Source organism: Caloenas nicobarica, chromosome 12 (assembly GCF_036013445.1).
Source record: "Caloenas nicobarica isolate bCalNic1 chromosome 12, bCalNic1.hap1, whole genome shotgun sequence".
Classification (NCBI taxonomy): Eukaryota; Metazoa; Chordata; class Aves; order Columbiformes; family Columbidae; genus Caloenas; species Caloenas nicobarica.
This window is the reverse complement of record NC_088256.1, coordinates 1,499,209-1,522,728: the sequence shown is the minus strand read 5'-3', so window position 1 is coordinate 1,522,728 and position 23,520 is coordinate 1,499,209. Positions and strand designations below refer to the sequence as shown.

The following is a 23,520-nucleotide window of genomic DNA, read 5'->3' as shown; positions in this document are numbered from 1 at the left end:
GAAGCATTGCCCACGGAGTGGGCACTGTGTGCATGTCCATGGTGGGCAAGGGCATGGCTTGTCTTCCATTTAGCAAAGGGGATCATGTTCTCGAATTCCCGATGCTGGGGTACATCACAGCCGCTTGGTGGGGCTGGGGAACCCGCTAGCATCCTCCTGGGGGGCTGGGGGAGGTCAGTGGGGTTACTGGTACCCCGAGGGATGAGTGTCCTGGTCCTTGCTGGAGGCACTGGGCACCCTGAGGGCTCAGGGTCCCTCAGGGATGGGTGAGCGGTGCCTGTGGGTGCAGGGGCATTGGGGCAGCTGCGGGGGCCTGGTAGGGCAGTCCTGCGGAGCCAGGCTGTGGGGAGCACTGGATCCTGGCTAAAAGACAAGGAAAGCAAAGTAGGGCCCCTGAGGCCAGGCCTGGAAACCTCCTTCCCGCTGCTGGAGGGTGGCACATGGCTCCCAGGCAGTGCATCCTCCTGGCTGGCACTGCTGATGGACCGGAGCATCTCTTGTATGGGGAGAAGCTGGGAGACCTGGGGCTGTTCAGCCTGGAGGGGAGGCTGGGCCTGGGGCTCCTCAGCAGTGTGGATAAATACTTGAAGGGGAGGGTGCAGCAAAGAGGGAACCAGGCTTTTTTCAGTGGTGTCCAGCAATGGGGCAATGGGCACAGATGAAAAAATAGGAAATTGCATCTGAACACAAGAAAACACGTTTTCTATTGTGAGATGGGTCAAACTCTGGCACGGGCTGGTCAGAGAGGCTGTGGAGTCTCCATCCGTGGAGATATTGAGAGCCCATGGGCTGGGTATCTCCACCCCAGCAATGCCCTGCATTGCTCCCAGCCCGGTGGCATGTGTCCTGCAGGGGGCTGGTGAGGGGACGGGCTGGTCACTGGGTCACGTCCCGCAGTGGGGCTGTACCATGGGGCACGGTGGCGCTGCCTGGGACCGCCCCGGCTGAGGGGGTGGCAAGCAGGGAAGGGGAGCCTGGGCTTACTCTCCTTAATCAGGGCTCACCGAGCCGGTGTCTGGAGTGTAAAGATAGCCGCAGTGTCGCCAGCCGGATGTTTGTGAGGTTTCTCAGACGCGGCTGCCCTCTCCCCGCTCACATTTTCCATTATGCAAGAGCTGCTCTTGCCCGTCAGCGCTGGGCAGGGTGGGCGAGCTGTGGCTGTGCGCACTGGGATGCGGGCACAAGGGGCAGGAGGGCACAGGGCGAGCTGGCCCGGGATGCCTGCCCTGCCGGCGGGATGCTTGGGGACCAGTGCAGCTGTAGATGGGAAGCATGAGCTCCTTTCAAAAAAGCAGCTGAAGGTCATGACTGCTGAAGAAGAATGAGGTGTAGGGGGGATTGCTCTTCTTCTGGGGGCTCCTTCCCTCATTCCTCTCCTCTCAGTAAATCCTCTATCTACTTTTGATGGCCTGAGCGGTGTCTCGCTGCACCATGTAATGGCATGTCAGGACCAACGCTGGAATCTCCTTTCAAGGATCCCCCCAGCACTGGGAAGGGGGTTTGGGGTCCTGCAGTGGCAGCAGGCTACAGCCTCAGGCTGTGCGCATGCAGCCGAGCCTGTGGGACCGGGACACCCCCAGGGCACCAAGCCCCTGGGCCACGCGGTCCCGGAAGAGCTCTGCCATATCTCAGAGCCTGATAAGGTTTCCAACCGACTCCAGCCCACAAGGTGCCCAGCAGATGCTGGTGGCCCTGCAGCGAGGCTGCTTGCAGGGCTGCCAGCTTTGCCCTGCTGTCCCGGCACCCTCCATCTCAGGACGGGCATGAGCTCTGACCCGACTGGACACGGCTGGCTGCTGCATTTGGAGGAGGGCAGCTACCCGGGATGTTGCTGGTGTGATGCAGGTCAGTGCATTGGCAGGTGTTCGGTCCCCTCTCCTCCTCCCCGGACGAGGCATTGTGTCACCATGGGGCCAAGCAGATCCCATCAGGAGTGGTGTATGGCTGCAAGCGGGGTGGGCAGCCACTGTGGTGCCCACCAGCCATGTGTGCCAGCATTCGTGAGTAACTCAGCCTCCTTGGCTCTTCTCCGGCAGCTCCTTGGCTGTCCAAGCTGATCCCAGCAGGAAAACCCTCCCACCCCAGCTGTGGTCAAACCTGGCAACACTACAGGTGCTTCCTGGGGATAGCAGCGGCAGAGCTGAGAGAGCGGGGTTGGGGTTCAAAACAGCATCCTGGGGCCCTGCCGTGGGGCTGAGGGAAGTGCTGGCTGGACGTGAGCTCCCCCGGGGCTGTGCTTCAAGCCCCCTTGCCTGTGCCGAGCACACAGCCAGCGCACGGCGTGATGGCTCCTGGGCACCAGCGTGGTCCTGGAAAGGCACATTGCTGGTGGCCAGCCATCCCCATGGGGCTATTTTTAGCAGTGTCCCCTCCAAGGCTCTGGTGCTGCTCGCCCTTCATCGTCTGTGGCTGAGCGGAAATGGCGGTTTCTCTGCAGACTTGCGGTGGTTTTGTTCTTGCCTTTGCCTCCCCACCCTGTGTCTCTGGGACCCCCCCAGTGCCAGGCACATCCCAGGTGGTGCTGAGCCCCCTGGGCTCAAAAGAGCAGGGAGGGTCCCCGAGATGGGGCAGGGGAGGGCTGGGGCAGAGCCCTGCAGAGGGGACCCAGCCTCGGGCTGGTGGCTGGGCAGGCTGCCCATCGCTCTGGGCATCAGCACACCGCGTCGCCACCTCTGTTGCTGATATGGAGCCAGCGTTGGCTTCGCTGTGGCTCCCTGCAGCGCCGGCTGGGGCTTACCAGCCAGAAAAGCTGCGGCTGGGGTAAGCAAAGGGGCTATGGCTTGGTTGGGGGTGTGGGTGGCACCCCATGCTCAGGGCTGTGCAGCGTCCAGCATGGAGCTCCCACGCCAGGAGGAGGAGGAGGCAGCCCCTACCCTGTGCTGCGGTTGCGCTGCTCCTGCTCCTGGGAGCTGTAGGGTACCTCAGAGCCACTTGCTATTGTGGATTGTATTATTGTGGTGACCTGGAGCCTCGGTTGGAGCTGCAGGGGATCCAGCATGCCAGGGGCGATGCCACCCTGGCACATCCCACCCACCACTCAGTTGCCTTCCCCATCCCGTTCCTGTTTGCAAAGGGGAAACGACAGGCTCGCTTGACGCTTCCCACTGCAACACGGCTTCCCGCCGCATGACCAGGTCTGCTGGTGTCCATAGTGTCAAAAGCGGGGGTCCCAAACTGCTGAGCCACTGGGGAGATGCTGCAGGCACAGGGCAGCACCAGGTGCTCCTGGCTGAGACTTGCGGACAAAAGATCAGGTGTGTGTGGGTGGCTCACCTCAGTGAGACCCCCAAACGGCCCTCCAGCACCCCAGGCAGAGGGACTCGTGTGCCTGCCCGGGCAGCGTGGCACAGCCGGGCTCCATGGCTCGTTTTGGGAGAGGGGACCTGCCCTGGTTTCCCCAGGGACTGGACTGGCTGGCCCAGTGCTGGCAACACCAATACGGACTGAACCTGTGCCCTATCATGTCAGCGCTGGGAGTGACAGAGCCTGGACAGGCAGCCTCATAAGGGCTTGTGTGGCAAGACGCTGTGCATGGCAGGGCAGAGGGCTTGGGCTCTGCTGGCCTGCCTGGGGCACCCCACACATGCTTTGGGAAGCACCTAAGGGTGGATGTGGGGAGAGGTGCTTCCCAAGCTCCTCTGCACCAGCTTTGCTGCCCCACGCTAGGATGCTGGTGATTAGTTTAGTCTGCACTGGGGGTAAACTGAGGCACACCCCTCCGCAGCCACAGCACTGTGGGTGTCGTAAACTCTAACGGGTGTGTGGTGAAGGAGGTGGGAGTTCTGCCTTTCAGGCTCTGCTCTAGCCTGGGGCTGGCATCCTTTTCCCCCCAGGGCAGCCTCCCTGGCCGTGTCCTGCCACCCTCGTGGCCCTGGAGCCGGGCAGAACTGAGCACCCGCGCCCTGCTGCAGCGCTGGCTCTGGCCGCTGCCGTGTTAGCCCTGAGCCACCGGCATGGAGATGCCTCTTTTTCCTTCTCCTTGACATTACATTCTCCAGCTCCTTACCATCATGGGCTCCCTCTCGCCACTGCTCGCCAGCACACGCTGCCTGTCCTTCACAGCAAAAGCAATGATTGCAGCAAACCCGGAGCCTGTGCCTGTGTCCGCTGCATGTGAACGGGTGTGGTGGGAGAGGTGGTTGTGGCTGGATCCCACCTGGCCATGGGAGGGCCCTGCCCTGTCCCCTCCTGACATGCACCCTACTAGGGTGCATGGTTTGTATGTGGATTTGGGGATCGCAGCTGGACTCCCATGAAAGGCTGCACTCCCCTTGCTGGCTGTGGCTTGCCTGGGCTCAGGGCAGCTCGGGGTTCACCATCTCCTCTGTGTGCTCCTGCAGCTGAGAGGCCGGGGAGGGGAACGGTAGGTCCCTGGGTGCTGGCACTGGGGACAGCAGGGCTGTTTGAACCTGCGCCGACACTCACAGACAGCATGGGGAAACCACAGCCAAACCCTGCACCAGTCCCGGGGGAGTGAAGCATTGATAGGGAGCAATAAAAGCTTAAAACCTCCCTCTCCAAAATTCTTCATGGAAAGGGTTGTCAGGCATTGGAACAGGCTGCCCAGGGAAGTGGTGGAGTCACCATCCCTGGAGGGGTTTAAAAGACGTTTAGACGCGGTTCTTAGAGACATGGTTTAGTGCTAGAGTTAGGTTATGGTTGGACTTGACGATCCTGAGGGTCTCTTCCAACTGAAATGATTCTACGAGGGCCGGGGACGTCCGGGTGCATGCCCTGGGGGGGCTTGGGAAGGGGTCAGGCATCTGGGGGAGCTGAGGCTTGGGGGGCAGCCCAGGTGGGGTTTTGGCTTCTTTGTGACCTTGGAAGGTCCTGCTACTCCTGGTGCTCTGGCTGTCTCGTTTGGAGCCGTGGGGCAGAGGGTTAATGCCGAGGCCAGGGGCCGGTGTGTTTGCAGGCTGGCGGGCGCCTGGGTGCCACCTCCAGCAGCACCCGGGCTGGGCACAGGAGCGCCGAGCCCGCGGTTCTCTCACAATGGTCTCGGTGCCCAGTGCTAATTCACCGTTAAATGTTCCTTGTTGTTGTGTGCTGGGATCTAATACAACCGCTGTTGCAGCTAATTGCAGAGGAGCAGCTGAATGGGGCTGCCGGCGGTGTTTAAAGAAGATACAATCAAAGATTAGGCAGTGCCAGAGATGCAGAGCATCTCTGCCACCCGGCTCGGCACAGGCTTGTAGCCGCGTTGCAAACACTAATTAATTGAGCCTTGTAAACACCGCTGCGAGGAGGGTAAATATTGGCAGGTGCCGTGGATTGGGGAGGGCAGAGGACGGGCAGCCGGGCTGCAGGGATGCGCTGCACTGCGGGGGATGCTCTGCCTTGCCCCGGGCTGCCCTCAGCCTCGGGTTGTCCCCTCCGGGGGCTGTGGGAGCCAGGCAGGGCTGGCTGCCTCCCGGCAAAGGGGCTGGGGCTGCAGTGCCCGACTACTGCCACCTCCGAGCCACAGTCCTGGTGGCTCTGGGGCGGTGGTGTCCCCTCCAAGGGAGCTCTCCCAGCCCCAGCTCTGCCCTTGGGGAGCTGCAGCATGTTGAGGCTCCCCTGGGCACTGCTCAGGGGAAGGAAGGGAGAGGCAGCGGTGGCTCCGCGCTGCTGGGGACCTCCAGCTGCCAGCACCGCTGTGCCCAGCAGCACCCTCCTGAAGCACATAAAGTGCTTGACGCCCAGGGAATGGCAAGCGATGGACATCATTTACCCTGCTACAGCCAGCACAGCGTGAACCCAAACGTGTCCCACCTGTGCTCTGGGAAGCTCTTAGCTCCTGGGGACCCAGGAACTGGTGTCACCAGAGCGGGAGTGGCTTTGGGGGTCCTGGGGCCGTGGGAGCTCACGACCCTGTGGTCTCTGCAGAAAAGCGTGAAGGAGGGGCTGTTGCTGAAGCAGACAAGCTCCTTCCAGAGGTGGAAGAGGCGATACTTCAAGCTGCGGGGCAGGACGCTCTATTACGCCAAGGATGCCAAGGTAGGCTGAGGGGGCTGCCAGCATAGTCAGCTGGGGGGGCTTGAGCCTGCAAGCTGGGGGAGGAGCGCAAAATCCCTTCCTGCTGAACCGGCGCTCTGGTTTCTCCCCCACAGTCCCTGATCTTCGATGAGGTGGACCTGTCTGATGCCAGCGTGGCTGAGACCAGCACCAAGAACATCAACAACAGTTTCACGGTGAGAGGGATGCGGGGCTACCTGCTGTGGCCCTCCACCTCAGCACCTTGTGGCAGGGGCGCTGCAGACGTCCCCCTCCCCACAGAGCCACGGGGAACCCCACAGTGTGGCCTCATGCTGCTGGAGGTGGCACTGCTGGCCGTGTGCCGGGGTTTGCTGGGGGCTGCTCTCTGGGGCTGGCTGGCTGCAGGATGGACTTGTAAGGGGACATGGAGACGGTGGCTGTTGCAGGTGATCACGCCATTCCGGAAGCTCATCCTATGTGCGGAGAACCGAAAGGAGATGGAGGACTGGATCAGTGCCCTGAAATCTGTCCAGAAGTGGGAGATCCATGAGGTGATGTGGGCAGGGGGCTGTGCGGGTGCTTCTCTGCAAGGGGGCACCCCTCAGGAGTAGGGGGTGCCTTTGGCTGCCGGACAGGAGCTGCTGCCCTTGGCGCAGCCCCACGGGGAGGACAGGAGCCGAGAGCGGGGCTGGGGGGACTCGGGGTGGTTAGGAGGGAAGGAGTGCCAGTGGGGGGGGTCCCAGGGGACTGATGGGGCAGGGCTGTGCCCCAGCAGGCCACGCAGTTCAACATGGAGCACTTCTCGGGTATGCACAACTGGTACGCCTGCTCCCATGCCCGCCCCACCTTCTGCAACGTGTGCCGCGAAGCGCTCCCGGGGGTCACCTCCCACGGCCTCTCCTGTGAAGGTCAGAGCTGGGGTCCTGCCGGGGGTTGGACGGGGATGGAACCGGGGTGGGGGACCCCCTCTGAGGTTGGTCCAGAGCAGGAGGGGTGCGGGTTGATGCCCCCTGGCTGCCGTCACCAGCTGTGGAGGGGTGGGGGACCAGGGCTGCGCATCCTGCGGGGACCGTCCCTGCTCCTCATTTGCTCCCCACTGTGCAGTCTGCAAGTTCAAGGCACACAAGCGCTGCGCTGTCAGAGCCACCAACAACTGCAAGTGGACCACCCTGGCCTCCATCGGCACCGAAATCATCGAGGATGAGGACGGGGTAAGCGGGGGAGACCCCCTGGGGGACCCTGGCAGGACAGAGCCACCAGCAGAGCTGGCCTTGCTGTCCCCACATCAGTGGCAGGGCGATCATGGCACCCAGCTGTCCCCTGCACTGTGTGACATCTGGACTTGGCTCTGTGGGGACATGGTCTGGGGGCACTTCCTCAGTCACCCAGCATCAGGATCCCTTATTGCTCTCCAAGTGGGGCCACCCCAAATGTTTGCTGGGGACACCTCTGCCCTGTCCCATGCGCTGGCAGCTGCAAGGGGCCGGGCAGGCAGGGAGGAGAGGGCACGGGAGGGGTCCCAGGGCTGCCTTGCCCTGCTGTGGGGCATCATCCCTGCCTACCCCTTTTGTGGTGCCTGGCGAAGGGGGTGGCCCGTGTCACTGTCCGTGAAGTGCGCGGGAGCAGCAGCAGTGGGTGGTGTGGCACTGGCAACTGCCCCTCTCCGCAGGTGGCCATGCCCCACCAGTGGCTGGAGGGGAACCTGCCTGTCAGTGCGCGCTGCGCCGTCTGCGACCGGACCTGCGGCAGCGTCCGGAGGCTGCAGGACTGGCGGTGTCTCTGGTGCAAGGCCATCGTAAGGATGTGTCCCTCCCTGTCGTCCCCCCCACAGCGCAGACAGCACCTCTTGGGTGCATTGCTGGGGAAACTGAGGCTGAGGGCTTTGGTGCTGCATTCGCTAGCTTTGCTTTTGCACATGTCCCTGCATCTCCAGGTTCACAGCGCCTGCAAGGAGCTCTTTGGCAAGAGATGCCCCCTGGGCCAGTACAAAGTGTCCATCATCCCGCCAACCGCCTTGAACAGCATCGATTCAGATGGTGAGTCCTGGAGGGGACAGGGCTGGGCTGTGGGTCGGGGGGACAGGCTGTTTGGGACAGGGCTCTGAGCTCCTCTGCAGGCTTTGACTTTTGGCCCTGTGCCCACCTTCCTGTGCGGCACCAGGAACACCTCCATCAGGAGGCTCCGGAGTCAGCGCCCCTCCCTGTCACACCTTTGGTTGAAGGCTGCTTGTTGCTTTGTGCTCTGCCCCGGGGCTGTGACAGTGCCATGCTTTGGGGTGGCACTTCTGCCCTGCGTGTGGCTTCAGCTGCTCCTGCCAGGCTGCCTCTCGCAGTGGCCCCGGTCACGGTCCCTCCGTGCTGGGGTCAGTTGCGCCAGCCCTGAGCCCCTGATGTGAGATGCCACTTGTTGCACCCCGATGGTTCAGCACCTTGCAGGGCAGGATGAGGCCCTTGCTTGGATTATTTTCTCGGTGTCTGTACCTCAGCTGTTTTTTTGGTTAGTGCAGAGTGTGGGTGCTGCGGGGCGCTGGGGAGAGAAGCAATGTGCAGCCTGCGGGAACCACCCCCCATCTCCCTCGCTCTCTCCGGAGGGGCCCAGCTGGCCTCTGCCAAGCAAAATCTGTTCTTCTCCTCCGGATATTTCTTTCCTCATTCTTTAATGATTTTCACTGCTCGGCTCAGCCGGTGGCTCATCTGCTTCTCGTTACTCATCGGGATGCTGTCAGGGTAACCATCATGCGGCTTCTTCTCCAGCTTCAGAGCTGCGCTGCTCACGGCCGGGCCCCCCGGTACCGTCACTGCCCCGTCCGTCTCACGGTGGTCCTGTCAACTGAGGCCGGCGTGGCTGTGGGGCTGGCAGCTGTGGCCGCTGCCGAGCAGGGCTGGGCTCTGCTACTGCAGGAAGCAGCTCAGGGAGCCTCAGCCCCCCTCCTCCCGCCGCACTGTCCCCCAGCGTATGGTGCCGCTGGCAGCGGGCTCTTCTGCGGCAGCCCACGCTCTGACTCAGCAGCTCCCGGTGTTTTGCTTTGCGGATCCACTCGGCTGGGTTGGGATCGGAGATGGAGTGGTGCTCAGGCGGTGGGCTGTGAGGATGCTGCTCCCCGCGCTCCGGAGGCAGCAGGGCTGCCGGTGGCACCCGCGGGGCTCCGCGCGGCCGGTGCCAGCAGCAGTGAGGGCTGGTGCTTCCCCCACTGCGGCATCGCAGGTCTGCCAAGGGAAGGAGCCAGCAGGCACCGACCGGCCTGTGGCCCAAGGACCAGGATGGCCAAGATGTGCCTGAGTTGGGGGCGGGCTGCAGGCCAGTGATTGATCCTCCTCTGCCTCGGGCACATTTCGTTCCCCATCTCATTTCTTTAAAAGCACGGTGCTGGCTGCCAAGCCTCCTGAGGCTTCTGCGTCATTCTGCCCCATCCCACCAGAGCCCCTGTAGGAGCAGGCGGCAGAGCTGGGGTGACAGTGCAGCCCCCTGGGGCTGCAGCTGGCCCCCTGTGGTCATGCCAGCTGCCAGTGCCACCCCTGGGAGCACCCCCAGGTGGGAGTGTGCCCCATTCCTGTGTAGTTTTGCTGGGTCTGTCCCAGCTGGACTGTTGGCACAGCAAGGAACTGACCCTCCTGTACACCCACCACTGCTGCCCCTTTTGGAGTGGCTGTCTGGGGACACGAGTCAGCTGTGTGACACATTGTGCCTGCAGGGACAGCGGTGGAGCAGAAACCTAGCTTAGATCTGCCCCAGTACTACCCTTGCCCATCTCTGTCTCCATCCCCATCCCTATCCCCAACCCCATCTCATCCCCCTCCCCATCCCCATCCCCACTGCCATCTCTTACTCTTCCTCCCACCCCTCACCATACCCTGGGCACCTCGATCACTGTCCCTCCTGCCTGGCCCCAGCACCCTGCAGGTTGGGCACAGCACAGTCAGGGTGTCCACGTGGCCTGTGCTGTCCCAAGGCGTCTCCATCAGTGTCCTCATGGGGTGGGAGCTGGGGCTGGGGGCTCACGTGCTTGGGCTTGCTGCAGGTTTCTGGAAGGCCACCTGCCCCTCCACCTGCTCCAGCCCTCTCCTGGCCTTTGTCAACTCCAAGAGCGGGGACAACCAGGGTGTCAAGTTTCTGCGCAAGTTCAAGCAGTTTCTCAATCCGGCCCAAGTCTTCGACCTCATGAACGGGGGCCCGCACCTGGGGTAGGCGCTGGCCTGGCTGTCCCGGGGTGGCCTTGGCAGGGTCCCGGTGGGCACCTGGCACAGGCCTCAGCCCCCTCTCCTGTTCGTGCCCAGGCTGCGCCTCTTCCAGAAGTTCTCCACCTTCCGGATCCTGGTGTGCGGGGGGGACGGCAGCGTGGGCTGGGTGCTGTCTGAGATCGATGCCCTTGGCCTCCACAAACAAGTGAGCGAGAGTGCCTGGCATTGCTGGCGTGGGCTGGCACCGTCCCAGTGCTGGCACCACTGCAGCTGGGAGTCCCCTCACATGCCCTGGGGTGCTGCCAGTGACGGGCACGGTGGGGTTAGGGGTGTTGTGGGTGCCCCCCGGGGCTGCTCTTAGGCCCCTGCCCTGTCCCTCTCCCACAGTGCCAGCTGGGTGTCCTGCCCCTGGGGACTGGCAATGACCTGGCACGGGTGTTGGGCTGGGGCAGCCTGTGCGACGATGACACCCAGCTGCTGCAGATCCTGGAGAAGCTGGAAAGGGCCACCACCAAGATGCTGGACCGGTGAGCTTGGTGTGGTGCTCCCCCTTCACCTCAGCACCTCTCAGGCGACCTGTCCTTGTCCCCTGCCCACATGTCCCTGTGCTGGGGTGCTGGGAGGTGGCAGGCAGCAGTGGTCTGTGCTTGACAGGTGGAGCGTGCTGACCTACGAGGCCCCCAAGCAGTCCCCCCCGGCCCTGAAGGAGGAGGAGAACGGGGACTCCAACATCCAGGTGGGCACCACTGGGGACTGAGGGCTTGAGATGGGAGAGAGCAGGCTGGGGGCCAGGTCCCCGTTCACCCCACCAGCTGATTCAGGGGCACGCAGGCTGGGATCGCACAGGGAGAGGTCATGGAGGGGTCCCCGGGGACTGGGACTGCGAGGGGGCTGGCAGCTGGCTGTGTGTGACGAGGTGAGTCTGGCAGGTCTCAGCCCGGCATGTGCACTTGGGAGCAGGCAGCAGGGTGAGCTGGAGCTGGCCTGCTATTTTGGACTCCTCTGTGTGCTCCCCTTCAGCACCTTGCCTCAGTTTCCCTCCCGCTGCGGCTGAGCATCCCCTCTGCGTGGCGGCGTGGGCACGGCTGCCCTGGGGCTGGGAGAGCGGCTGAGGAGGGCTGTTCATCTCCCGTCCAGGGCTGACTGGACAAGGCTCCATCCTGGAGCAGGGCACCCGGCAGGGTGTCACGGCTCCAGCTACCCTGTCCCCTCCAGGTTCACATCTCCCACTACGCTGACTCTGTTGCCTTCCACCTGGCCAAGATCCTGGAGTCGGACAAGCACTCGGTGGTGATCTCCTCTGCCAAGTAAGGAGGCGGCTGGCGATGGGGGTGCCGAACCACCCCCGGCCGGGGCCGGGAGCATGTCCCCAGGGGTGCCGAGCCCTCCCCAGGCCAGGCTGTCCCCTGTGTGGCCACCAGCGGCTGCCGGCTGTGCTGGTGCCCGGCAGCTAACCCGCCACTGCTCCTCCCGTGCAGGGGGCATTACCCCAGCAGCCCCCCACTGGCATCTGTGCCCAGCGGGGTGTGCCCCTCTCCACCCGCTTCCCTCGCAGGTTCCTCTGCGGCACCGTCAACGACTTTGTGGCGGAAGTTGGCCGGGCTTACAAGAGGGCAATGGAGAACAAGCAGGAGGCCGAGCTGATGGCGCGGAAGGTGGGTTTCAGGGGAGCTGGATGGCGCAGCCTCCGGCCTTGGAGGGGCAGGGTCTGCTCCTTGCTGTGCATGCACCGGGGTGCACTGTGCTCGGGGTGCCTGGGCGCTCAGGGTCAGCAGTCAGGTGTGGAGTTTCCAGCAGAGATGGAGTGCCCTCGTGCTTGGGATGCCCAGGCGCTACAGGGGCCAGGCGAGCACGGGGTGCCCAGGGGAGCGCCCAGCACTGGTGGGGACAGTGGCTTGTGCCGGGGTGCTGAGCGTGGGGGTGTCCTGCAGTGTGCCATGCTGAACGAGAAGCTGGACTCCCTGGTGCGGGAGCTGAATGAGGAGGCTCAGGCCATCTTGGTGCCTGAGGGAATGGCCCAGGCTGCCCCTGGCGACAGCAAGGAGCAGGAGAAAGGTGGCAGCTTCAACCCCAGCTCCGTGCCTCGCATCTTCAAATCCAAGGAGCAGCTCATGCTGCGGGCAAACAGCCTGAAGAAAGCTTTGCGACAAATCATTGAGCAGGCGGAAAAAGGTGAGGGGGTGGCGAGGGCTGGCAGCTCGCGTGATGCTGCAGCAGCCTGGCACGGGCTGCGGAGCCCCCGCAGGTTTGGGCTGGACCCGTGCCTCGGTTTCCCTGTCTGGATCCTTGGGGTGGCAGCAGTGCTGTGCAATCCAAGGGCCATCAGCTCTTCTCTCTGATGTTTGATGTGGCTGAGGGAGGTCCCCAACATGGGCCAGAGGTGCCACCCTGGGCCCTGCCTGGCACAAGCCCGTGAGGCTGGCTCAGGGAGGGGGCACAGGGCCATGGGGTTGCCTGGGACTAGCTGTCACGCTTCTCTTTGCATCCAGCTGTGGATGAGCAGAACAAACAGACACAAGCCTACCGGGGCAGCACAGGCCCCAGCAAGAAGGACAGCTCGGAGGAACTCAACAAGGAGGAGGAGAGGCTCAGTAAGTTGCCAGTGTGGCATGTGGCTTTTTGGGGGGCCGTGGAGGTGAGCTGTGGGGTGGGCTCAGGCTAAGAGCCAGTTCAGCAGCTGCCTTCTCTCCTCCCCGGCCAGGCTCCCGGCGGGAGACGGTGACCTCCGCATCTTCCTCCATCATTCTGGACCGGCCAGACACCTTTGGCAGCTTGCAGTTCCCCGAAGACCCCAGTGCCCTGTGAGTCTGGGGTCCTCCCCCTCCAGGGTCCCTGCCCTTGCTGCCCATCAGACAGCGGGAGCAGACCTGAACCATGCTGCTTCTTGGAGACGGCTGCTGGGGCATCCTCTGCCTGCCAGCACGGCAGCCCTGGGGCCCAGCCCGCCCCGGCCCGGCGGTGCCCACGCTGGGGAAGCCTGCGTGTGCCAGCTGCAGGATCTCTTGCTGCCAGCTTGGCCAGCACCGTGCTCATGGTGGGAGCTCGGGGCTCCCCCTGTGCCCAGCACAAGCAGGTCCTGGGTGCGCCATGGGTGTCCCAGCATGGGGCCGAGGGGGCTCCATCCACCCCTACTGGCTTGGGTCGGGCTTTCCAATGCTAACCCCTCTGGGAGCTCACATTGCAGCTCCGGTGGGTGTTATACCTCATCCTCTGGTCCCAGCCCAGCGGCTGCCTTTGTGCAGCTGCCGCCCAACCTGCCCGCCCTGTCTGCTACTTTCAGCCACTTCTTGGAGAAATGCGTCATGAATAACTACTTTGGCATCGGCCTGGATGCGAAGATCTCCTTGGAGTTCAACAACAAGCGGGACGAGCACCCCAAGAAGTGCAGGTTCGCTGAACCCCCCCCAGATTGCACTGGGAAAAACATGTACTCCCCCTCTGGCTCTCTGAGGCCTGAAACAGGACGGAGCATCGGGATGCTGGGAGGCATGGGGTCAGCTTGGGGCTGCCATGGCTGGCTGGGGAACCCTTTCTGTGGCAGGTTTTCCACCTGCAGCCATCGCCGTGGTGCTGGGGTGAGCACCTTGGGTGTGTGGCAGATTGCAAACAGCCCTGGGAAGCGGGGAGGGCTGCTGTGAGGCTCTGGCTGCTGATGCCCCCCGGCTGTGTGAATGGGCACAGAAGAGCTTGGTGGGATTTGCCCACCCTGCACCTGGACAGAGGAGACGTTGCCATGCCAGCAAGGATGCCAAATGCTGCAGCCTGCACCTCCCAGGAGGCAGCGGGCAGCCCCCCCCATTCTGGGAGCGGGGAAGCTGAGGCAGGCACAGGACCAGTGCTCCAGGCTGGCTGGTTCAGCCCAGTGCCCGGGGAGGGTGCAGAGCCCGTGGCAGGCTGGGGGGGAGCCTGCAGCCCCTCTCACCCTCCCTCTTTGACCCACAGCAGTCGCACCAAGAACATGATGTGGTACGGGGTGTTGGGCACGAAGGAGCTCCTGCAGCGTACCTACAAGAACCTGGAGCAGCGGGTGCAGCTGGAGGTACTGGCCTGGGGGGGACAGGGACGGGGCGGGGGGTGGTGGCGTGGTGGCCCCCAGGCTCAGCCCTCTCTTGCAGTGCGACGGGGTGCCCATCTCGCTGCCCAGCCTGCAGGGCATTGCTGTCCTCAACATCCCCAGCTACGCCGGGGGCATCAACTTCTGGGGAGGCACCAAGGAGGACAATGTGAGTGCCAGTGCCGTGGGGTAGGGGACGGGAGCACAACGTCCTTCTCGCAGTCCCAGGGAACCCACAAGCCCTCAGGCAGGGGTCTGGGGTGTCCGTGCCTGGGCACACACAGCGGGAAAAGCTGGGTCCCAAAATGAGCCGGGTTTGTGACTCTCGCTTGTACTGGTCCTCTACAGAACTTCGGGGCTCCATCCTTCGATGACAAGAAGCTGGAGGTGGTGGCCGTCTTTGGCAGCATCCAGATGGCCGTGTCGCGGGTCATCAACCTCCAGCACCATCGCATTGCGCAGGTAGGGGCAAGGGACTCTGTGGGACCCTGCGCGGTGCCAGAAAGCTGTTGGGGCACCAGTGGTGCAGCTCAGCTGGGCTCCCGGCTGCACTGACCTGGCACCAGGAGGCTTTTCAGCCCTGGCACAGTGGCTGAAGCCAGCGGCACAGTGCCAGCGCGATGCCAGCCCCGGGCTATCTGCCCCGCAGTGCCGCGTGGTGAAGATCACCATCCGGGGGGATGAGGGCGTCCCTGTGCAGGTGGACGGAGAAGCCTGGATCCAGCCACCTGGCATCATCAAGATTCAGCACAAGAACAGAGCCCAGATGCTGACAAGGGACAGGGTGAGCTCGAGGTTGCACAGGCTGCACAGCGGGACTGTGCTGGGGCACGGGGAGGTGTGACAGGCTGAGTGGGGGTCACCTCTGCAGGCATTTGAAAGCACCCTCAAGTCCTGGGAGGACAAGCAGAAGGGGGAGAGTTACCGAGCGGCTGCCCGGCCACGGCTCAGCTCCCAGCAGTCCATGGAGTACCTGACCGAGGAGGAGAGCAGCCTCTTGCAGCAGGTCTCGCAGGTCGCCGAGACCCTCATCGCCAGGTCAGGCGGCGGGATGGGGATGTGGTGGGCACGGGTGGGGAGAGCTTCACTGTGGCCACCCAGAGCTACAAGGGTCTCCGAGTCCTGTATCATCCGTCCAGCCCGGGGGGGCCCCGGCAGCTCCAGCCCCTCTCACCCGCAGGATCCACGAGGCAGCCAAGGCTCACAAAGCCATGGAGCAGGAGCTGGCGCACGCTGTCAACACCAGCTCCCTGGCGCTGAGCGAAGCCCTCTCCAACAAAGCCACTGGCACCTCAGAGGTGAGCAGGACTGGGGTACAAACCAACCTTCCCCTGGCTGCCCCCAGGCCCTGCTGCTCAAGGGGTCACCCCTCCATGCCCCCCAGTTTCTCAGCAGGAATGCAGCTGTGGAGGTGGTGCTGAGCATCAAGGAGCTATATACCGAGACCAGGGCGTTCCTGGAAGGGAAGGCGGTGAGTGGGGGGCTGGAGAGCACCCCAAGCCCCCCAACGGCGGGGCCCGTGCCCTTGGCCCGCAGCTCTGGAGATGGTCCCTGTCCCCCACAGCTGGACTCGCCACAGGAGGAGGAGGCACTGCACGGCCCCCTGAGCGTGCTGGGCCAGGAGCTGCAGAGGCTGCTGGACATCCACTGGCTGGGGCCCATCGCCCACCCCGCTGAGGAGGTGGGTGCACAGGGACCGGGGGTGGTGTAGCCCACTGGGTGTTCCCATGGGGCTGTAGCACCCTGCTTAGCCTGGCTTCTCACAGGAAAGTGCCGGCAGTACCAACAAGGGCAGCTTCAAGCTTCGCCTCAACATCCCCAAGCCCAGGAAGGACAAGGACAAAGGGCAAAAGCAGAAAACTAACAGTGCACTGCCAGGTAAAGCAGGCAGCGCAGCGAGGAGGGAGACAGGTGCAGCCTATGCTGGTAGGGACCCCCACACGCTGACCTATCCATCAGCCTCCTGCCCTGGGCACGCTGCAGAGGGACCCTCTGGGAGGGGGACAGGGCATGTCCTGGCTGCCTGGGGATGTCACCTTTGTCACCAACAGTCCCATAGAGCCTAATTTTTCTGCTAACGGACATGCAGAGCCCCTCGGCCCTGTAACTCCATCACCACTGCAAGTGGGAAAAGGGGGCTCTGGTACCACTCAGCCCTTTGGGTAAGTCCCTGCCCCAGGGCTGGAGGGTCTTGTTGAGGGGGAGAAGCTTAGGTGCTCCATAAGTAAGCTAAAGAGATTAGAAACTGCTCCAGCCTGAGCCTGCTGAGGCCTCTGGCCCTGGCAGAGCTGGGGGTGGTGGGGGGTGCTGTCTGCAGCCTGCCGCCACCGCTGCCCGGGTCTGCCTGCCGCCTGCCTGCGCGGGAGCCCAGGCCACCGCTGTGTTTTTCCTCCCTGCTAGCGGACAAGTGGGGCTCCGAGGAGGTGGCAGCTTGGCTGGAAGCGCTCGGTTTAGGGGAGTACAGAGACATTTTTGTCCGACATGACATCCAGGGCTCTGAGTTGATCCTGCTGGAGAGGAGAGACCTGAAGGTACAACCTCCCTTGTGCCCTCTGAGGGACCCCCAGCCCTGGGGAGCACAGTGTCCTCCTCCATTCCTCCTCTCACCATCCCTCGTGGGGAGAAAAGGCATGTGCTGACCCTGCACCAGCCCCACAGGGCTGAGCTCTCACCGCTTGCGTAGCTTGCATGCAGGGGCTGGAAGCAGGGGAGAGGGTTGCAAGGTGGGGGCCAGGGCCAAAGCTCTGTCCACCTGCCCAAAGCAGGATCAACAGCACCATGCCCTCTCCTGTGCTTGCAAGAGGACAGAGGGCTCCCAGCAAGGACATGCTCTCAGCAAGGAGAGCATGGGGAGCTGGGCTTTGCAGCCATGTCCTCCGTCCCATGGCTTCCTCACCAGGAAGAGCCGAGGGCTGGGCTCCTAGAACACATCAGCTCCCTCCTCCTTCTGCAGGACCTGGGGATCACCAAAGTGGGCCACATGAAGAGAATCCTCCAGGCCATTAAGGAGCTCAGCAACCCACCCTAGGGTGGCAGCAGGGCAGGAGCCCAGCCCCAGTGCTGCCCCTCAGGATCAGGGGTTAGGCAGGGGGGCTCCAACTCCCTGTCCCACCCCATGCGTGTGGAGCCCCCCTGCTTGCCTCGCTTCGTCGTTTGTCCCCCAGTGTCCCTGGAGCTGCTGCTTCTCCCTGAGCCTGTGGGGCTGGAAACACTAAAGCAGAGGTCTAGCCCTGTAGGCAACATGGTGCGACTGCCGGTCCAGCCCATGGTGGGGCCAGTACAGGAGCTGGGGCCAAAGCACTGATCCCCCTTCCCTGTATGGGTATTTAAGCTGTGTAAATATTTGGAGAAGAGATACTCATTGCTGCTGCTTGTGTAGTGTCATTACCTCAGGGAAGGCAAGGTGGGGTGTGGGGGGGAAAATGGGGGTGAGGACTGGGCCACTTCAGCTTCCTACTCCCCACCATGCAGCCCCCCCCGCCCCAAGCCAACAAGGGGGACCACAGCACCATCCCGTATCCCTGGCCCAGCAACCAGCACCAGCATGTAACACAAACAGAATATTTTATTGACAGCTTCACATGACTTTTTTTTTCCACCCCCCTCCCTCCCCTTCAGTTAAAATTAGTATTATTTATGTACATGGAACTCCCCTGCCAGAGAGCACCCAGCTATTTACAGTTTATTTACAGAGACTGGGCTAGCAGCTCTTCAGTATCTCCTCCAGCTTGAGCATGTCCATGGGGGTGACTTTGGCAACCTCAAAGAAGACCCTGGAAGGAACCACAGTGATTAGGGCTCAGCCATGGCCCTGACACCCATCCACCAGGGCCCCCTGCCTCTCTGCAGCACCCAAGGGTGCATGCTGGTGGTGCCACCCTCTTTGGAGGGAGCAGGCACGAGGTAGAGACCCACGCTGGTCACCTGTGTGAGTACTTGGTGCGCACAGCTTTCAACTTGTCATGGGGCTGGTACGTGAGCAGGAAATTCAGCCTCTTCACCAGGGGATGCAGGTCCTGGGAGCGGTACCCGCTGTAGTACTCCAGTGTGGGGGTCTGCAAAGGGACAGCAGGGCTGAGCTGGGCCCTCTCGGTGGTGGTACACCCGTCATCTTCCCTCTCCAGCCCCCCCCAAATCTGAGCATAGCCCCAGAACATCAGCCCCACACTGATCCATCTGCTCCTGCACCCCTGTGGTGCTGACCAGGAGGCCTCGGGAGCGGACAGCAGGTTGGGCAGGCGCTTACCCAGCCACCGAGGTTCTTCATGGTGAGTGCCAGCAGCAGGCAGCTGGCAGCCAGCTTGGAGGGGCTCTCCCGGGCATAGTCATACTCCTGCAGGGTCATCTCGCAGAGGAAGCGGGCCAGCGTCAGCGTCTCCATGGTGGCACGGGCGCACTACGACCAGGCAGGGAAAGGCTGAGCTTTTTTAGCAACACAGCTCCCCCGTAACCTTTTTGGGGATCTAGAGTGCTGTCTCTGGGGCACAAGACACAGACCTCACACCCCAAATCTGTGGCAGACCGGCATCCTCAGCCCTGTTGGGAGGCCTGCCCCAATCCTCCTTGCTGCCAGCTGGGAGCCCACGGAGCCAACACAAAGCCAACACCTTGACACCAGCCCACCCTCCTCCTGCACCCACCTTGGCAAAGCGTCGCAGGAACCGGTAGGGGATGGGGATGTTGATGTCGAACTTGAGCGTGCTGAGGATGTTCATCTCCATAGCAATGAGCTCTTCCCGCTTGTAGGCATCATCGCAGATGTAGAGGAAATCATCCACACATGGTGGGCACCGCTCCTGCTGGGGCACAACTGCTCAGCACACTGATGGGCTCATCCTGGCAACCCTTGGGAAATCCTACTGGTCTGCAGGCCCTCTAACGGCTCATGCCCTGCCAGACCCCAAAAGGACTGGTACAGCATCCCGTGGGGCTTGTATGTTGTGTTTACTGCCCCAGTTCCGGGCTCTAACTACAAGCCTTGCTTGCATGAGGTGAACTCAGGTGTCCTTTGGTCTCTGCAGAGCAGAGGGGAGCCAGGTCTCCGGTGACACCAGGAGATGGGATCCAGCTCATGGGAACTGTATTCACAGCCCTTGGGATAGGGAAGGGTAACATGAGGACAGACACACCACCCCAGCAGCTCTCAGGGCAGCAGCCTGGCACTGTGGGGACCTGGCCTTCTCCAATTACCCATGGGGACCAGAGAGGCACAGCCCCCTCCGCCCCAGCACCCCAGGACAGCACACAAGGAGTCACCTCAAATTTGGAGGCGATTAGGATGGCAGTGGAGCCGATGAGCTGCAGCTTGTCCCTCATGCTCACCACCTCCACCAGGTAGTGGTCCACCAGCTTCACAGCCAGGTACAGCGTCTCATGGTTCAGCTCAAAGTTCTCCTGCAAGGGTGCGGGCAGGGGTACAGGGCATCAGGCACAAGCTAGGCCCTGCTGACCCCCCAGCTTCCCTCCCAAGGGGCCGGGCTCAGAGGAAGGGATGCAGGCTCATCTCCAGCCTGGGGAGAGGCAAGATGAGCTCTGCGCTGGGGACAGCTGCAGGGGCCTCCGCCAGCATACTGGAGTCCCACAGGGCCAGGCCAGGGTGCGGGCTGCTCTGCAGAAGGCCATGCCCCCTGCCCACATACCTGCACCTCCACCATCCAGTCCACCAGGATGGCACGCATGTCCCCACTGATGTCTGGCTGCTTCTCCATGTAGTCAGGGAGTATGAATTTCTCCTGCCAAGACCCAAGCTTGTCAGGGACTCACTGGACACCACCATCCTCAAATGAGACCCCTCCCACCTCATGTGGGCCCCCACCAGGGGCTCAGAGCCTCGGGGCAGCGGGTGGCCCTGCCCACATGGTCACTCCTTCCCTGGACAGGGCTGCCACCGCCCGCCAGGTATCACCCACCTCTCTTCCCCGCATGTATTCGAAGATCTCCTTGGCATACTCTGCATTGGCATAAGGGTCACCCAGCTGCTCCTTGTCTATGTCCTCCACTGCTGGTGCCTGGTGGGATAAAGGAGACAGCAGTCAGGGAGAGGCCCCAAGCTCAGCAGGTGCCGGTCAACCCTTCAGGGCAAGGCTGCTGCACCTCTGTATCCTCTTCCCATCTGCCCCAACCACCCCACAGCCCACATCCCACTCCTTCCCATGGGAGATCTTTTGAGGGAAGAAGGTGGGGGGGGTTCCCACCACACCGGCCCAAGCATCTCTGAGGTCCAAAGCACTGCCTGGTGCCCCAGTATCACCAGCAGCAGCCACAGACCAGCACCGTCAGGATGAGGCTGGGGGCCCAGAGGGCTTCGGTACCTGCACAGGCACTGGCTCCTCTGGAACAGGATCCTCCTTGGGCTCTGCAGGAGCCTCAATTGGGGGAGTTTTCTTCATTGACCTTGACAGGACAAGAGCAGAAATCATTGCTGAGAGGAGGCCACATCTTCTGGCTGAAAGTGGCTCTCCAGACCTCTTTGCTGCTCAGAAAGGGGCTAAGCCACCCCTAAAGTCTCCCCATAGAGAGTCTAAGAATCATTTAGTTTGGAAAAGACCTTTAAGATCATCAAGTCCAATTGTAAACTTAACATTGCCAAATTCACTGCTAAACCATGTCCTTAAGAGCCACATCTAGAGGCCTTCTATGTACTTCCATGGATGTTCACTCCACCACTTCCCTGGGCAGCCTGTTCCAGTGCCTGACAATCCTTTCCATGAAGAAATTTCTCCTAATACCCAATCTAAACCTCCCCTGGCACAACTTGAGGCTGTTTTATCTACTGTCCGCCCTTCCCATCTGGCTCATGGTTTCCATCGCCCAAAAGAAGCCCCCATCACTGCATGTTCTTCCCCATGAAACAGATTTTCAAGTGCTGGCCCTGCAGTGTTCCCCCTGCCTTGGTCCCTGTCACTATCTCCCCACTGGATACTCACTTTTTCAGGTTGATCTCATTGTTCTTGGCCACCCCCAGGGCAGTATGGGCCCTCTGTGTCTTGTGCGGTGCCACTTTGACAACCTCCTTCTTTCCTGCCACCACCTGGCTCTTGCGAGCCTGTTTGGGGAAGAATGGGGGTGTACAGAGGGGTGCACAGGGCAGTGAGGTGTGTCCCGCGGAGAGACCCCTCCTCCTGCTGACAGAGGGGATACCCAGCCCCACTGCCATTGGGGGCCCCAAAGCCCACACCTCCACAGAAGCACTCACATTGGTGATGTCCCCAAACGCCGACCTCTTCTTGGGCCCACCCTGGGGCGAGGATGGCGACCTCTTGGCCTGAGCACTCTCCTCCTGCGATAGAAGCCGTTAGAAGATGGGGGGCCATTTGCCCCACAGGAACCCGGCCCTTCCCGGCTCGGGACTCACCTTGTCAGGGTTGGCATTCTCTGCAGCAGGGCCCACCTTGCCCGCTCGGGGCTGCTTGGTGCTCAGCACCCTGGCATTGCGTGGCAACGGCATTCTGTCCCTCGGCCTCTACACTGAGCTGGGAGCAGAGCAGGGCTTGGTGGGGGCAGCCGCGGTCCCCAGGGACACCCCAACAGCCACGGCAGAATCACGGGGCACTTGTCCCCCCTGGGAGGTGCAGCAAGGAACAGACCCCTGCGCCCTGAGAGGGGTGCAGGGAGGAGCAGTGCACTCCCCCCAAGGGATGGGGGGACACAGAGTCTCACGGCCCCCATCAAAAGCTGGGAGCAGCAGGGAAGGGGCAGTTCCCAGCCCCCTGCATCCCGCAGAACAACCTAAGGGCTCCCCCACCCCCTAACCCCGGGGGGAAGCAGGCCCAGGGACACCTCTGCACCCCAGGGGAGCCCCCAGGACAGGGGTCTGCACCCCTGCGATCCCACGAGGCACTGCAGAAAGGGGGGAAACCGAGCCTGCGGGAGGGGGGGAGCCCCAGCCCCGCTCACCTGCGCCCCAGCCCCAGCCCCAGCCCCAGCCCCAGCCCCAGCCCCAGCCCCAGCCCCAGCCCCAGCCCCAGCCCCAGCCCCAGCCCCAGCCCCAGCCCCAGCCCCAGCCCCAGCCCCAGCCCCAGCCCCAGCCCCAGCCCCAGCCCCAGCCCCAGCCCCAGCCCCAGCCCCAGCCCCAGCCCCGCTCACCTGCCCCGCAGCCCCGCAGCCCCGCACCCGGCCCCGGCGCTTTTGAAAGTAGCAGTTCGGCAGCGGCCGGCCAGCACTGGCCGAGCGTCGTCCAGTGAGAGCGCGGGGCGGTGCCAGGCGCGGCCAATCGGCGAGCGGACAGAGATGCGGTTGCCAAGGGGCAGGGCGGCAGGGTTTAAAATTCAGCCCAGGCGGCCAATGAAGGGGCGGATTTGCGGAGGAGGCGGGGCGGACCGGCCGAGGCGCGCGGTGATTGGTGGGACGGTTGCCGTTTAAATCTTTCTCGCGGGGGCTGGCGGCGGAGGGCGAGCGTGGAGCTGGACAGGCCCGGCTCTCCCGTTCTTTATGGGGGATGGAGCGACCTCCACAGGTCTCCGGGCCCGGCGCCCACGCTGCGGCCTCCACCCTGGCCTGCTGCCCCCTTCGTCTGCCTGCAGCCAGGGCTGTGGGTCTCCCGTGGGCACCCACCGGACAGCGGGGCTGCCCTTTCTCGCCGCGTGGGGGGGTCTCTGATTTGGGGGCAGGGTGTACCCCGGCTGGCCACGCAGCTCCTGTCACCTTGTGTTGTGAATGGGCGGTTTAGTTCGCTTAAAGAAGGCATCAGCAAAAGTGGTTTTAATGTGATGTCGTAAAAGTGCAATTTTAATGAAGTTTGATGGCGAGGTTCACTGTTACTGCACTGCACGATCATTTGAAGGATGATTCAGGACCACCAAGGCAGAATCAAAGCTGCCAGGACAAAATCCAAGTTAGCAAGGCACAAATCTGAGTTGTCATACAGCAAGGTTATGTGTGACGCTGGCCACGTGCCAGAGATCTGCAGGCGGTGAAGGGTCCCCGTCTCGAGGAGTAACCTCGAGGGCATCCCCGCTGCAGGGCAGATCCCCGCCGTGCAGCCCTGCTGCTGAGCAGGGAGAGCTCGACAAGCCTCACCCAGGCTGTCACATCTACAGAATAAAGTGGTTGGCTCGTAGTCAAGTTGTATGCAACGTGAAAGGTCTGCATGAGACTTCTTGTACCCACAACTTTCTTTGTTCCTTGATAAATGAGTCTTGAAAAAGCCACCCACTTTTCGTGAGTTAATTGCATGATGGGTGTTCCGAGCTCATAGGCATTGATGCTCACTGTGTCCCTGCTCCTTTGTGGATTTTCAGAGAACAGATTTGAACTAGAGAAGTTCTTGGCTCAGTTATGGCTCAGGCCTTTACCTCCTGTGGGGCCTGAACCAAAATATTGCATGTTCGGTTA

General features: G+C 62.5%; 2 protein-coding genes across 2 annotated transcripts; one reads left to right on the top strand and one right to left on the bottom strand.

The window, feature by feature from the left end:
* The first annotated feature begins 1,680 nt into the window (after positions 1–1,680).
* Positions 1,681–17,470, top strand: LOC135993299 (diacylglycerol kinase delta-like). Its single transcript, XM_065643045.1, has 29 exons — positions 1,681–1,845; positions 5,866–5,976; positions 6,090–6,170; positions 6,402–6,506; positions 6,731–6,863; positions 7,060–7,166; positions 7,625–7,750; positions 7,889–7,991; positions 9,974–10,136; positions 10,230–10,338; positions 10,521–10,660; positions 10,788–10,869; positions 11,349–11,440; positions 11,689–11,788; positions 12,065–12,305; positions 12,623–12,724; positions 12,835–12,934; positions 13,414–13,521; positions 14,076–14,172; positions 14,249–14,356; positions 14,536–14,649; positions 14,837–14,971; positions 15,059–15,225; positions 15,368–15,485; positions 15,572–15,658; positions 15,752–15,868; positions 15,954–16,065; positions 16,588–16,718; positions 17,141–17,470. Exons 1-29 carry the CDS (start codon positions 1,840–1,842, stop codon positions 17,213–17,215), a joined length of 3,270 nt encoding a protein of 1,089 aa, XP_065499117.1. The 5' UTR covers positions 1,681–1,839; the 3' UTR covers positions 17,216–17,470.
* Positions 17,471–17,887: 417 nt separating this feature from the next.
* CCNB3 (cyclin B3) lies at positions 17,888–21,656 on the bottom strand. Its single transcript, XM_065643677.1, has 11 exons — positions 21,542–21,656; positions 21,383–21,466; positions 21,114–21,232; positions 20,499–20,580; positions 20,097–20,195; positions 19,827–19,919; positions 19,444–19,581; positions 18,828–18,983; positions 18,434–18,583; positions 18,112–18,242; positions 17,888–17,960 (listed from the first exon to the last, which is right to left on the bottom strand). The coding sequence occupies exons 1-11, from the start codon at positions 21,632–21,634 to the stop codon at positions 17,888–17,890; spliced, it is 1,218 nt and encodes a 405-aa protein (XP_065499749.1). The 5' UTR covers positions 21,635–21,656.
* Between the last annotated feature and the right edge of the window lie 1,864 nt (positions 21,657–23,520).

Coding starts and splice junctions, on each gene's coding strand:
- CCNB3 (XM_065643677.1), bottom strand. CDS start 21,634: ATGCCGTTGCCACGCAATGCCAGGGTGCTGAGCACCAAGCAGCCCCGA. Junction 21,233..21,382: donor CGTTTGGGGACATCACCAAT/GTGAGTGCTTCT, acceptor TTCCCCAAACAG/GCTCGCAAGAGCCAGGTGGT. Junction 17,961..18,111: donor CGCACCAAGTACTCACACAG/GTGACCAGCGTG, acceptor GGTTCCTTCCAG/GGTCTTCTTTGAGGTTGCCA.
- LOC135993299 (XM_065643045.1), top strand. Junction 14,650..14,836: donor AGCACCATCGCATTGCGCAG/GTAGGGGCAAGG, acceptor TCTGCCCCGCAG/TGCCGCGTGGTGAAGATCAC. Junction 16,066..16,587: donor AACTAACAGTGCACTGCCAG/GTAAAGCAGGCA, acceptor CCTCCCTGCTAG/CGGACAAGTGGGGCTCCGAG.